Genomic DNA, 15,402 nt, shown 5'->3' on the forward strand with positions numbered 1-15,402 from the left:
GAGAAAGTCCTGAATCCAATCTGAGAATTATTTGGTGAACTCTGAACGTTATCCAGGCCCTTCTGCACAGACTTTTTTTTACTATCAAATAAACTGAGAATAAAAGATGGTTGCTCATCTCAGCTCAAGAATATAGCTGTAAGAGTTCTATTGGGCAACGTCCTAAGTCTAACTACCTTCTGCATAGTTCTGCATATCCATCTGGATAGAAATGATTTAAGAACAGTATTCCCCATGAACTTCTGGAAAATAAGGTATTGTAATTAAAGCAACACACACAAAATGCTGGTGGAACACAGCAGGCCAGGCAGCATCCTTTGTCAGGACTCAGTCCAGTCTCGGCCCGAAACGTCGACAGTGTTTCTCCCTATAGATGCTGCCTGGCCTGCTGTGTTCTACCAGCATTTTGTGTGTTTTGCTTGAATTTCCAGCATCTGCATATTTCCTCGTGTTTGCTATTGTAATTAAAACTGCTTTTCGTGACTTATTCACGGATAACTGTTTCATGTCTTTTGAACAGTTGTCTAATAAATATAATTTACCCAGATCCCATTTTTTATAGATATTTACAAATTAGAAACTTTTTGAATAATATGTTGCAGACTTTTCTGAATTCATACCCAACCGACATCATAGAATTTTTTTTAGGTTTAAACCCTTATCAGAAGGGTTTAATAGCAACCATTTATGATATGATCATGAAAATACAGCTAGATATATCAGATAAAATTAAGAATGAATGGGAAAAACTTCAATTTCCCTTACCTACAGAGAAAAGGGAAAAAAATTACATTTAGTTAACTCTTCTTCTATATGTGCTAAACACTTGTTGATACAATTTAAGGTGGTGCATAGGGTTCATATGTCTAAGGACAAACTTGCTCGATTTTACTCCCATATTAATCCTATCTGTGATAGATGTCATTCCGAAGTAGCCTTTTTGCCTCATATGTTTTGGTCTTGTCCTCTTTTGGAGAAACATTGGAAAGATATTTTTAGTATTCTTTCAACAGTTTTGAGTATTAATTTACACCCTCACCCTATTACTGCAATTTTTGGCTTACCGATGGTGGATAATAGTCATTTATCCCCATCAGCTCGTCAGATGATTGCATCTGCTACATTAATGGCCAGAAGATCCATTTTATTGAACTGGAAAGAGATTAATCCTCTAACTACATTCCAATGGTTTTCCCAAACTATATCTTGTTTAAATTTAGAGAAAATCAGAAGTGTTATTTTTGACCCTTCGATTAAATTTGAAGAAGCCTGGAGACTGCTTATTAAACATTTTCATATGAGCTATATTGACCTTTCCCGAACCTCTTTTATTACCTTTAATTATTTGGATAGAGGAGTGGAGTTTTTGACACTACTGTTTATATCTGTTGTAAAATAATAGCCCAGTTTTTTTTCTCTCAGTTTATTTTCAAGCTAGTTAGTTGCTTTTATTTATTTATTTTTTTTAAATTTGGGTTTTTTTCCCTTCATTATAAATACAGGTTGAGTTTGGTAGATTTGGCACATTTGTGTTATTAACAGTTGATGCTTGTATATACTGCTCTATTAACTTTGTATTCCTTCTCTCTGTATTTCTACTGTTATTATCTTTTGTTTGAATATCAGTAAAAAGATTTAAAAAGAAAGAAAGAAAAAAAACTGCTTTTGATAATGATAGCTAGATTCAGGGAATCTCTTTGTTTGTTTCATGGTGACTACATATTTTTTGATGGTGGAAAATATATAATGGTATTGTTATTGAACATCAAATGTAGGTAATTATACACTGTTGATGGACTGCTAGCAGAGTACAATTATTCCTTGGTGTTTGCAGTTCAAATCTTGTTGCATGCAGCCAGGTTCTACTTTATTATCTGATGAATTCTGTGTAAAATGCAACACTGTATAAACATCATCGAACGCCCTTACTTCTGAACTAGAAAGAATGTTATTGATGAAGCAACTAATAATTACAGCATGGATGCTACCTCGAAGAATTTTATAGCAATACTCAATCTCTAACAACCAAAACTATTTTGCTTTATACTTGGCGAGATTCCTGTCAGTGGATAGTTTCTCCCTTGATTCAGGACTTCTATTTTATTCATAATGTTTGATGCCATATTTATCAAAGACTTGGTCACAGAGAGATTCTCACCTCACTTCTGAAATTCAGACTTTTTGTCTATGTTTATGCTATGGTCAATAAGGTCTGAAGGTCACAGAATCCAAACTCTGGAATGGCAAATACATTCCATTTGTTAGGGTTAGGGTTGTTGATAGTTCTAAATATGTGATAGAGTAGATTGAATGGGCAGTTATTGGCTCGACTGGATTTGTCCTACATTTTGTAAAGAAAAAGAATGACTCTTAAAGTTGTTTAAGTTAGTTTTTTTTTCTCTGACTAGTTTCTTTGGTGAATTTGCATTCTCTCGTCTTCTAATCTTCTGTCTTTGCTGCTTTCTTCCTACTATTGATTGACAGAATTTCTACTAACAGGAACATATTACTCATGAGAAATAAGGATAGATTTGACCTGTGAATTCACGCTTGCCTTTGAAGGTAAAGTCCAGTAGCTTTGAGAGCCATAGAATGTTGCAAAGCATTTTACAGCCGATGAACTATCTTTAAAATGCAGACAGTTCTGTAATTTAGTTCTGCCACTCAGTAGCAAGGGGGGCAGCTGGGGGATAACAGGCTTAATTTAAGAAATGAATTACTTATATAAGCATTTGATCCTCTCTGCCTCATAATTGTTTGCAATCACCTCATCTCTTGCTAACCCATCATTCTCTTAGACTTTTCTCAAAACACTTTATAGTTGTTGTAAAACAATGTGGCATGTCATGAGAAACCCAGATTGAAGAAATCATGTTATTTCCGGGCCCAACCCATGCATTATTGCTGTTCACTATTGTAGTAGTTAGTATGATTTCCTTACTCTAATCATGTAACGATACAATTCCTGTGAACTAGGTGTGACATTCAATGTGATGAAGTTCAGAATCTGCACTTTCAAATGATCTTGACCACATTTCTCTAGCCCATGGCCCAACCGAGATATTACTGCCCATTTTACGTACCTTCAGGCAGAGAGTCAGGTTTTGCCTGAGCTATGATAATATCATAACTTTCTCCATTATAGATTGCAGCACTTGAGGTTGGACTTAAGCAACAGGTGATTTACTGTGATTGTTAATCCATATTGAAAAGGGCAGAAGCAAACCAAATAAAAAAGTGTAGACAGCATAGTGTACAGTATTTGAAAAATGGATTTATACCAATAGCAAGCAACCAACAGCAGATGATGTGTCTGTTGTATGAAAAAGTTTTTCCAAATGACACAATAAAACCATCCAAGCCCCTTGAACATTTGAAGAGAATACAAACAAAAACTTGGCTTATTTTCAGTAAGTCCATGAAAACTTTAAGAAATGTAAAACACATCAAAACATGTTTGCCAGCACTTGACAACAAACAGCGATTGTTTACGTGCTTCATACAATATTTCATTGCCCATTGCTAAATCTGGAAAGTCCCATACAATTACAGAAGAATCGATTCTTCCAATAGTATGAGAGGTTCTGAGTACGGTTTCGCATAAATCAGCAGAGTTAATAATTAAAGTGATTCCCCTCTGCTGCGACACTTTTCAAAGATGAAAAAAAGAGATGTCTCAGAATGTGGAAGACAGATGTGCACCAAACTTAGGGCAACGGAATTTGCTCTGCAATTGAATGAATCAACTTTGCCAGGCAACAAATCTTTGCTTCTTGGTTATTTTCGCGTCATAAAAGAAGAAAGCATGATTCAAGAGCTGTTATTTGCAAGGGGCCAAGAAATAGATATGAAGGGGAAGTCAATATTTTGGGTTGTTGAACAATTTTTCAAAGAGAAGGATATTTCACTCACCAACGTTCTTGCTTGTGCAACAGATGGGACACTATCAATGACAGGATGCCACTGTCCTAAAAAAGCTGTACCTAACATATTTACCATTCACTGTCTATTATACAGACAACATCATGTCACAAAAAAAGGTCAGCTGCACATATCGTTAAATACTGTTACCACAGTGGAAAATAAAATCAAGTCCCATGTTCTCAATTATTGACGATTTCATGAGTTCTATATTGAGAATGAAGAACAGCTTGCTATTGCATATAGAAGTCAGTTGGATCTCAAAAGTAAACTACTTGAGATGCTTTTATGCATTTTTTGAAATTGTGATAAAATCATTTGAAAACTTGTATGCTACATTCAGTAATCAATTGAAGAATATTATGAAGGACATTGCTTATTTATCAGAATTAGTCACAAAGTTTAACAGAATCAGTTTTCAATTGAAAGGAAATGATGTGAATCTTGTCAAAGTCAAATCAGTCATCTCCACATTTCTGACCAAGTTAACTCTGTTTAAGTGCACCATTGGATGTCATGACTTTTCTCAATTTCCAAGCCTCTCTTAGTTGAAAGAGAAAGAAAGAATACCAGATGATGATCTTCAAGTATATTGTGCCCACCATGGTGAGCTGCATAAAGACATGTCAGAGAGATTTCAGGATCTTCTCTTGATCTAAGTTCCTGATTGGTTAATAAATCCATTTCTGAAAACTTGTAATGAGGAATTAACAGGAAGGATGGAGAAAGAATTGATCTCACTACAAAATAACTCTGAGCTGAAGCCAAAGTTCAAAAAATCATCAAGACTTTTAGTTGCAGAAAGAAATCTCTGAATGCTGTTTTATACGGTGGAAAAAAGGTCAAGATGTTATTTATGGCCTTTCCAACATCATAATTATTGGACTGTGTTTTCAGTGCAGTTGCCCAACAAAAGACTGCAAATTACTGAAGGTGGGGATCTGATGCTCCTTCTGAGTGACATTTAGCCTGATGTTGAGAAAGTGATAACACTGCACCAAGTCCATTCATTACATTGAAAAGTGAAAAAACAATGAAGTAGTGAATAGTTGGACTACCAATGAATGCTCAAAATTGTTGATGAAACTTGTTTTCACTATTATCAGATAAAAAAATATTTGTAGCCTGAAATAGATTTGAATAATTTTGCAATTATTTGTCAGTGCTTTGAATTTGCGGTTCCTATATTCTTTCACTCTGCATCATAAATCAAAAATTCTTTATAGTTTTATGTAATGGCCAGAAAGGGAGAGGGGTCTCCGGTGGTGTAGTCTGGGAAACAAGGGGATGCTAACCCAAAAATGTTTGGGAACCACTGATGTAGAGCCTCTATTTTCAGTCTACTATCCCCAGAATGTGTAGTCTGAGTGACAAGGCATGGCTAATTAAAAAAATAAATCTGTTGCATCCAATATTTACTTATATGCCAAATTTGATTATTAATAATCTTAGAATCCAGTTTTCTACAGGTACTTTTATCTTAAGTTGTTTGTTACTATCTTCATCTCTTTCATTAAACAAATATGCTATGAGTTGGAGTAAGAACTCAGGAATCTCCCTCTTCAGTCATGTGAGAATTCACAATTGTCCTTATTCGTTAATCATTATATGCATTTATTTCAATTCCCATATTTTAAAGTGACTTAATTACCTTTTCGCCCATGGATACACCTCCTGATGTAATGATGATATCAGCACGACTTATGCCTTCATTGAGTGCATTCAGCAGGTCATCAGGGCTACAAGTAAAAGAAATTAAATGAGCAATATAATCTTTAAAATTTTGAAGAAGTACACTTGAACATCTATTTCAGAAAATGGCAGTTTTCCACATTCCATTACCTCCAATGTGAAAACTTACTGGTTGACACTTCCTCCAAATTATTGTAACTAAACTTATGCTTTCTACTTTGCACTCACAGCAGCAGCCTCATAACCTTGCCCTCCTCCATATTTTTGCCTAAAATTTATAGGTACACAAATTTGGCACACTATATAACTATCCTTTCCAACAAACATTCCTCATCTTTACTGTTGAAGCTCTCTGACATTTGCAAAATATTTGTTCCCTAGTAAGTATTCAACTATAAATGTCATTTAGAAGATTATTCCTGTTTATTGGATATACTGATCTTAGTTCAAAATGATGTAACTCAGGATACCAAGAGATTAAAACTTGATATTCATTCAACTAAATATTAACTCAGCACTTTTAGTTGTTTAACAATTTGTAAAACTATTTTGAAATGCAAAACTAAAATAATTATATAATTCAGCCTTAAGACATTTTGTATCAGCTAAAATATTTAATTTTCCAGTTGGCAACATGAAGTTACAGGTAATTCTTAACCTGTATCCAGAATGAGTATGGACAATAATTAGTGATTACAATAAAATTATGACGTAATACAAATTCTGCTAAAACACTGAAATGTATGCATAATGCTATAAGTCTTTTTCCTGAATGTGTCTTGTGATGATTACAAGACCTAACACACAGTCAACATTTATTGTTGGTTAATAATTAAAGACAGACAAGTAAATGTGAAAGGATGCCAGACAATCTTTATGAAATGGCATGGAATGTCTCAGCAGAAAATACATTTAACTGTACAGGATTACAGTCACCTCTTCCCCTTCATCAAATGCATGTCAATAAAATTTCAGACCAGTTACTTTCGTGGCTTCAAGTAGATGATCATTTGGAGCTATTTTGTTCCTGCACATTGAGTGAAAAATTGGAATCTGCTGCCACCTGGTGAAATGTCTATTCTTTCTATAAGTACAGTATTCCTGATGGAATTTAGAGCATGGATGCAATGGGCACTGCTTTCCTGAGAAATGAAGGTGCTTATTCTGACAATGCTTTGGTGATAAACTCTACTGAGAATCAAAGAAATAATAGATGGTTTTGCAATTCTCTGGAACTCTACTGAGAAATTTACCAGGAAAATTCTATGCCAGTAAATTAACAGTAAACACAAAACACAGATCCACGAACACAAGAAGATCTGCAGATGCTAGAAATTCAAGGCAACTCACACAAAATGTTGGAGGAACTCAGCAGTTCAGGCAGCATCTATGGAAAGGAATAAATAATTGATGTTTTGGGCTGACACTTGAGTTCTGATGAAGGGTCTTGGTATGAAACATTGACTGTTCATTCCTTTCCATACATGCTGCCTGACCTGCAAAGTTCCTCCAGCATTTTGTGTGTGTTGCCACAAAATGCAGATGCTGCAAATCAAAAATAAAAACAGAAATTGCTATAAATACTTAGACAACAAATGTGGTGATATTAATTCTGTTTTCTCCTTCCACAGATGCACTCTGATCTGCTGAATATTTCCAACATCTTCTGTTTTTAAATCTGTTGGACTTGGAGTAGGAAGAGTATCTCCATTGATTTCAATGGTTGAGCAGGTTTGGAAATGTAATAGGTGGCTGAATTAAAATGTTATGAATGGTTTTGATTTTGTATTTGTAAGTAATTAAATTATATATTTTAACTTTATGAAAATTTGTTTGATTTTTAATGTTAATGATCTTTGATTCTTTTCTTAATGCTGGAAAAATATAAGCTATCAAAGCTTTTTCAACTTTTTTATGGACAAGGTTTGTTTTGCTAAATCCACACCATGGCTTTGCTCCATCTACATATCTACTGAAATACATATTGCTCTTCACTGATGGGATTGGAGCTGGTTTAGCTGAAGTTACTACTGTGAGAGCGCCTAAAGGTAACTGTGGACACAGCAGGTAAGTCAGCAGACACGTAGACAGCTTACCATTGGTAGGAAATTCATTTGTCATTTATTGCATCATTTATATTAGTACATCTTTTCATTCTCTGAATACATCTCTGGATTCATTTGTAGAAAGAGCAAAAGACTTTAATTTTGTCATTTGACCATTTTGATTAAGGCTATATATACTGTACCTAATTTTTAATGCATAGCTGGTAGCAGTATACTTGCAGTTATTTCTCACAAGTAAAATTGTTCATTTTTTGGCAAGCAATAATAGGTCACAACTTCAAAAAACAAACCTTAGTGATAACATTACAAGCCTAATCTTACATTTTTTTTGATAAAGTGTTTATATATTTATATCCTTGTATGCATACCCAGTGCTATGTTCTCCAGGCAGCTAACCCTTTTTTAAAGTTATGGCACAGTCATAATGTAATTAATCAATCATATGTTTTAAGTATCTCTAAGGGGCCCTTAACTTTGTTAAAATATGGCTGCATATCACATTGAAAATATATGGATGTAAAAACCCTAATCATCATTAACTGCTCAAATATGAATCGCAGGGAGTGAAGAAGAGAATCAGAATCAGGTTTATTATCATTGGCATGTGTTGTGAAATTTGTTAACTTAGTGGCAACAGTTCAATGCAATACATGAAAATATAGAAAAGATAAATCAATCAATTACAGCTAGAACATACATGTATATTGTATAGATTAAAAATAGTGCAAAAACAGAAATAACATGTATTAAAACAGTGAGGTAGTGTGCATTGGTTCAATGTCCATTTAGGAATCATATGGCAGACGGGAAGAAGTTGTTCCTGGATCACTGAGTGTCTGCTTTCAGGCTTCTGTACCTCCTTCCTGATGGTAACAATGAGAAGAGGGCATGTCCTGGGTGATGGGGTTCCTTAATAATGGGTGTCACCTTCCTAAGGCATCGCTCCTTGACTTTGTCTTGGGTACTATGAGTACTTAAGATGGAGCTGACTAATTTTATGACTTTCTGTAGCTTCTTTCAGTATTGTGCAGTAGACCTGCCTCTGCCCCCCTCCACCCCCCTGTACCAGATAGTGAGGCAGCCTGTCAGAATGCTCTCCATGGTACATCTATGGAAGTTTCGAATATTTTAGTTGACAAAGCAAATCTCTTCAAATTCCTATTGAAATATAGCCGCAGTCTTGCCTACTTTGTAGCTGTATCGATATAGAAACATAGAAAATAGGTGCAGGAGTAGGCCATTCGGCCCTTTGAGCCTGCACTGCCATTCAGTATGATCATGGCTGATCATCCAACTCAAAACCCTGTACCTGCTTTCTCTCCATACCCCCTGATCCCTTTAGCCACAAGGGCCATATCTAACTTCCTCTTAAATATAGCCAATGAACCGGCCTCAACTGTTTCCTGTGGTAGAGAATTCCACAGATTCACCACTCTCTGTGTGAAGAAGTTTTTCCTCATCTCAGTCCTAAAAGGCTTCCCCTTTATCCTTAAACTGTGACCCCTCGTTCTGGACTTCCCCAACATCGGAAACAATATGTTGGAACCAGGTTAGATCCTCAGAGATCTTGACACCCAGGAACTTGAAATTGCTCACTCTCTCCACTCTGATCCCTCCGTGAGTATTGGTTCGTGTTCCTTCATCTTACCTTTCCTGAAGTCCACAATCAGCTCTTTCATCTTAATGACGTTGAGTGACAGGCTGTTGCTGCAGCAACACTCCACTAGTTGGCATATCTCACTTCTGTATGCCTTCTTTCTGACATTGAGTGCAAGGCTGTTGCTGTAACACCACTCAACTAGTTAGTATATCTTACTTCTGTATGCCCTCCCATTTCCATCAGAGATTCGACCAACAATGGTTGTATCATCAGCAAATTGAGTATCTGCCTTGAGTATTGGTATTTGAGCTATACCTAGCCACACAATCATGGCTGTAGAGCACTCTTTTTCCACTGGAGGAAACCTTGAAATAATTTTCAGGTTTAGGGAACCCCTGCTTAAAAATGAGTATATCTACAGCTCATGGTATATTAGCATGATCAGTATGCTATATATATAATAATCCAAAAATAATTCCCAATGCTCTTTTGAGTAGAGAATGAATTTTTAACTTACCTTTCTTGAAACTAATCTTTCTTTCCCTTTCATAAATTTTTAAACCTCACAAGGCAAACATAATAAATTTCTCAATTTTGTGTCGAACTTGAGATAAACACACATGGGTTTCACCTTCAACTGAAGTATACAATTTCTGTCCTTGCTCTTAATGCTTGTTAAACAAGAAAAAGCTTGCTCACACATATAAGAAGTTGAAAACTACAGCAAAATGTTCACTGGTTTCCTATGAATGGCAGGATACTCTTCTTTCACAGAAATCCAGAACTTGTCCAGGGGCAGGTCAGTAAACGTCATCTTAAGTGCATGATCAGAGTGCAGCTCACGAAGTTCTTTCTCTTCTCTCAAGGTCAAGTTCTCAGGCTGAGCAGAAGATTCAGAGAAAGGGTCCCTCACCCAGTCATACATTTGTGTTGAAAGGGAGGAAAATACTGTTCAGCTTTGTTCTGCAGTTCTTCCAGGTGGTTTTCAATAAGACTCGAGACTTTCTGATATCCTTTCTCACTCTCAAGCCCAAGCAGCAATGGATACCTTTCAAGATTTCCTTTTGCAGCATGATTTGTCCAAAGATTCAGCTTCCTTTGAAATCCAAGAATCTTGTTACTTGAAGTCAAAACATTTTCTCCAGGGCCTTGCAGACTTATTCAACTGGTTCATAAGATGAAAAGTGTCTGTTAAGTAGGCTAGTTTCTGCAGCCATTCTTCATCTTCAAAGCACTCAGCCAAATCTGGCTTACTATTTTTTTGTAATTACTCCTGCAATTCACCTTTCAGCTCAAACACCGTATTGAGAACTCTTCCTCTGCTAAGCCACCTGATTTCTGCATGTAGCAAGATACGGGTATGTTCTTTGTCCAGGTTTTCACAGTTTTTAAACATTCTCTAGTGAACTGGTCTTAAAATTACTAAATAACTTGCTTCCTGAGGCTCTTTACTGACTGTGACTTTATTTTCAAAAGCTTTACTCTGTTTGTTATGACATTACAATAGTCATTTAAAATAATCAGCACACGGCATATGGCTGTGATTTGTAGTTAAGCGTCTTTTCAATTTTGCTGGACCCATTGCTACATTTATAAGTTTTTTGCCACAGACTGGGCACAATGGAACAGGACAATGTGGATCACCAGTCCATGTAAAGCCCATTGATAAGTAGCTTTCATTGTAAAGACAGACTTTTTTGTGTCCGTTGTTGCACTAGTGCAGTGAATTGACTCAGAAGATTGTAATTCTTCATCATTTACCTTATCAGAATTTACCCTAGGCATAGGACTAGAATCCTCCTCTTCAAAAATTGCCACACTGGACCATCTTTAGAATAAAAATTTCCTTCTAATTTGTTCACTCCCATAAGTCTCCGTGTGGTGCGCAAGGAGAAGTTGGGGGAGGTAACTCATGAGGAAGAGTCTGACATTACAGACCAAGTTGGGGAAATCCATTCAATGCTTGGAAAATGCACTTCACACTCCACAACAGCCTACTGTCTTCACCTCCATACAATACAGTACTCACAAATTATAATTGGACAACAAAGATTTTGTTTCCTGAATACCTTTAGGTGTATCTTATGAATTTTGGGCTACTGATCTTGAAAATCGCCATGAAATGTTCCTATCACACACCATTTTTAAAAATTAGCTTATGTTTATTATTTCAATTCATAATTCAAATCAATTAAAATGTTGCCTACAATGTAAGCTGTAAAGTTTCCTATCCTGTCCAGGCATGCTTGGGCATGCTTAGGCGGCGCGGCTGCCGCATGACAGGACAGGTTTTAGTAATAATTATTGGATTCAGGACTGTAAGGATGGAATTTGCTATCACCAGGCACAAAAATTTCTATGAAGGATTTTGATATTTGAGACAGATGCTTCCCAGAATAACTGATGCCAAGATTAAGGCAAGCATTTCTGTTGGTCCACAAATCAGACAGGCAATTTGAAGAATTTCTAGGGGGATCGGAGAAAATCACATGGAAGGCATTCAAAGAAGTTGCTGAAATTTTTCTCGGCATCTACAGAGCACCAAACTACATGCAGCTGGTTGAAAGCATGCTTTGAATCATATAAAACTGTGAAATGCAACATGTCACCAAATATTCATTTTCTGCATTCCCATTTAGACTTCTTCCCTGCAAATCTTGGTGCTGTTAGTGACGAGCCTGGTGAAAGGTTTCACCAGGACATTGCGGTCATGGAGAAAAGATACCAGGGCAACTGGAATCCATCAATGCTGGTAAATTATTGTTGGACACAAGCGAGAAGCTTCAAACACTGAGTACAAATGAAAATCATTAACAAAATATTTTTAATTTAGTTGCATTATTGCAAAGCATCAGCACCATTATGCAATTAAACACATTATATTCAATAAAAGTTCATTTATTGTTTCTCCTAATTCTTATGTATTCTGAAATTATATTTGTATTCATCTTCAAGCAGTCTATCATAAACAAAAAAAAGCATCACTTTTGAAAAAAATTGTTGCCCAGTATTGTATCAGCCTACCATCCTCCCCTCTGTACAATATGGCGCTCACCATCGGCCTACTGTCTGCGCCTACGTGCAATAGAGTGCTCACCAATTATCAATGGCCACCGCTATCTTGTGTCAAAAACAGAGAATGGACTCAACCAAATAGACATGGTCCAACTGTGGACTGCAGTACGGGGCTGAGAGATCTCTAACAGGGCTGCTCGGTCACTGTTCACCACTGTAAGCTCCAGCACTGTGGGTTGCACGAAGTTCAAAAATAAATATTTTTTTAATCACGATCTCTTTTGGAACCCCTAGCGACCTCTCATGGAACCCTAGAGTTCTGCAGAACCCTGGTTGAGAAACCCTGGTGTAGAAAGAGTACAGCATTGGACTAAGCACACACTGGTGAGGTGCACCAGGGTTGACCATCAGCAAGGAGGAGATATTACTGCCAATCCACACAGATTGTGGTCATATCAAAGGGAAAAGTATGATGACAGTGCTTTGGTGTTTTATGGGGATAACAGGAAGGATGGACTGAATTTCAGTGAGGATGGAGAGCTAGCTTCTACTGTAAAGTATCATGGGTATCAAATTACTGTTTTTGTATACTACTTGTCCATCAAGTTTTGTCCAAGTGAATTTTATGTAGATAATAAGTTTATTTTTGTATTTGTATAACATAAAGAATCAGAATCAGGTTTATAATCAGTGGCATGTGACGTGAAATTTTTGTTAACTTAGCAGCAGCAGTTCAATGCAATACATAATCTAGCAGAGACAGAAAAAATAAATAAAATAAAACACAATAATAAATAAACAAGTAAATTACACATATTGAATAGATCATTAAAAATGTGTGAAAACAGAAATACTGTATATTAAAAAAGTGAGGCAGTGTCAAAGCTTCAAAGTCCATTCAGGAATCGTATGGCAGAGGGGATGAAGCTGTTCCTGAATCACTGAGTGTGTGCCTTCAGGCTTCTGTATCTCCTACCTGATGGTAACAGTGAGAAAAGGGCATGCCCTGGGTGCTGGAGGTCCTTAATAATGGACACTGCTTTTCTGAGACACTGCTCACTAAAGATGTCCTGGGTACTTTGTAGGCTAATGCCCAAGATGGAGCTGACTAGATTTACAACCTTCTGCAGCTTCTTTCAGTCCTGTGCAGTAGCCCCTCCATACCAGATAGTGATGCAGCCTGTCAGAATGCTCTCCACAGTACAACTATAGAAGTTTTTGAGTGGATTTGTTGACATGTCAAATCACTTCAAACTCCTAATAATGTATAGCCGCTGTCTTGCCTTCTTTATGACTACATCAATGTGTTGGGACCAGGTTAGATCCTCAGAGATCTTGACACCTAGGAACTTAAAACTGCTCACTCTCTCCACTTCTGATCCCTCTATGAGGATTAGTATGTATTCCTTTGTCTTACCCTTCCTGAAGTCCACAATCAGCTCTTTCATCTTACTGACATTGAGTGCCAGGTTGTTGCCGCGGCACCAGTCCACTAGTTGGCATATCTTACTCCTGTATGCCCTCTCGTCACCACCTGAGATTCTACCAACAATGGCTGTATTGTCAGCAAATTTGTAGATGGTATTTGAACTATGCCTAGCAACACAGACATTTGTATACAGAGAGTAGAGCAGTGGGCTAAGCACAGACCTTTGAGGTGCGCAACTGTTGATCATCTGCGAAGAGGATATGTTATCACCAAACTGCACAGACTGTGGTCTTCTGGTTAGGAAGCTGAGGATCCAATTACAGAGTGAGGTACAGAGGCCCAGGTTTTACTCTCAATCAGGACTGAGGGAATGATGATATTAAATGCTGAGCTATAGTCAATGAACAGCATCCCGACATAGGTGTCTGTGTTGTCTAGAGGTCTAAAGCCATGTGAAGAGCCATGGAGATTGCGTCTGCCATTGACCTATTGTGACGATAGGCAAATTGCAATGGGTCCAAGTCCTTGCTGAGGCCTTACTAAATTACACATTCTGATTCTACATGTCTCTGATGCTGCTGCAAACTTTTCATTGTACCTGTACCTTACTGTACTTGGGAACATGATGATAAACTTAGCTATTGTTCAATAAAACTAAAGAAAATGGGAATCAATCAAAAATTTCAACTTTTTTGTTTAAAATAAAACACTAATTTTTTCAGCAAACAACTTCAAACAGGCAAGCCATAAACTTAACTGACTTAGAAAAAGTTCATCAGGTTTTATGACTAACTTAAATAAAACTACATCAACCTAGCACAAGTAGAATGTAAGTAATAGAAAGATCTCGGGGCACTAGATGGAGTAAGTCGTATTTTGGCTTTGCTCCATTCATTTTTCAATTTTTTTTACCACCCTTTCACTATCTATATTAAAATGTTTATAACACTTTTATATGCCTGAACTTTGATTTTTAATCGCTGAAAATGAATACCAGAGTGCAAAAGGGATCAGCTGAAGGCAAGGAAGCCGGTAATGGAAGTGGATGGAAAGAAGGAGATCCCAAACTACTTAAACAGTCTCCACTCACTTTGGAAGCTATGTTGAAGTTCATGGATGATAAATTCGATAAAAAAATTTCTACTTTGTAAGTATTGTTAAAGGAGATTGAAAGCAGACTGGGAGCTTTTAAGTGAGAGCATGAAAAACAACAGCAGCAAATATCTGAACTCGATGAAGCTGGAAGACAGAGAGATCGCAGATTGGGTGCGCTGGAAAAGAAATTAACTTCAACTACTCAGACACTGGAACAGTATAAACTCAAGATTATTGACCTGGAAAGTCGCAGTCGTAGACAAAACCTGGGAATAATAGGTCTCTATGAAGACATTGAGAGTGGTGACCTTATTAAATTCTTTTCTCAATTTTTAATGGATGTGTTCGGCTCTGAAGCTCTCTCTACTACTCCTACACTTGACTGTGCCCATCGGGCTTTAAGAGCCAAACCTCCTAAAGAGTTGAAGCCCTGACCTGTTACACTCTGATTCCACTATGTGCAAATCAAGGAGCATTTAATTCGAATTGCCTGTCAGAAAGGAGTTATTGAACACGGGGACCTCAAGTGTCTACTGGGTGAAGACTACAGTCCCGAGGTAATGCAAGAAAGACTGCTTTTTAAA

At 36.9% G+C, this 15,402-nt stretch overlaps 1 protein-coding gene across 20 annotated transcripts in view; it reads right to left on the reverse strand.

The window, feature by feature from the left end:
• LOC140725128 (gephyrin) overlaps nucleotides 1–15,402 on the reverse strand; it is a 598,333-nt gene that overhangs the window by 38,565 nt on the left and 544,366 nt on the right. For all 20 annotated transcript variants that reach the window (XM_073040176.1, XM_073040167.1, XM_073040183.1 and 17 more), the window contains one exon: nucleotides 5,573–5,660. In XM_073040176.1, coding sequence (XP_072896277.1) covers nucleotides 5,573–5,660 — 88 coding nt within the window. The remainder of the gene's footprint in view (nucleotides 1–5,572; nucleotides 5,661–15,402) is intronic.

The sequence above is a fragment of the Hemitrygon akajei genome, chromosome 3 (assembly GCF_048418815.1).
Source record: "Hemitrygon akajei chromosome 3, sHemAka1.3, whole genome shotgun sequence".
Taxonomy (NCBI): domain Eukaryota; kingdom Metazoa; phylum Chordata; class Chondrichthyes; order Myliobatiformes; family Dasyatidae; genus Hemitrygon; species Hemitrygon akajei.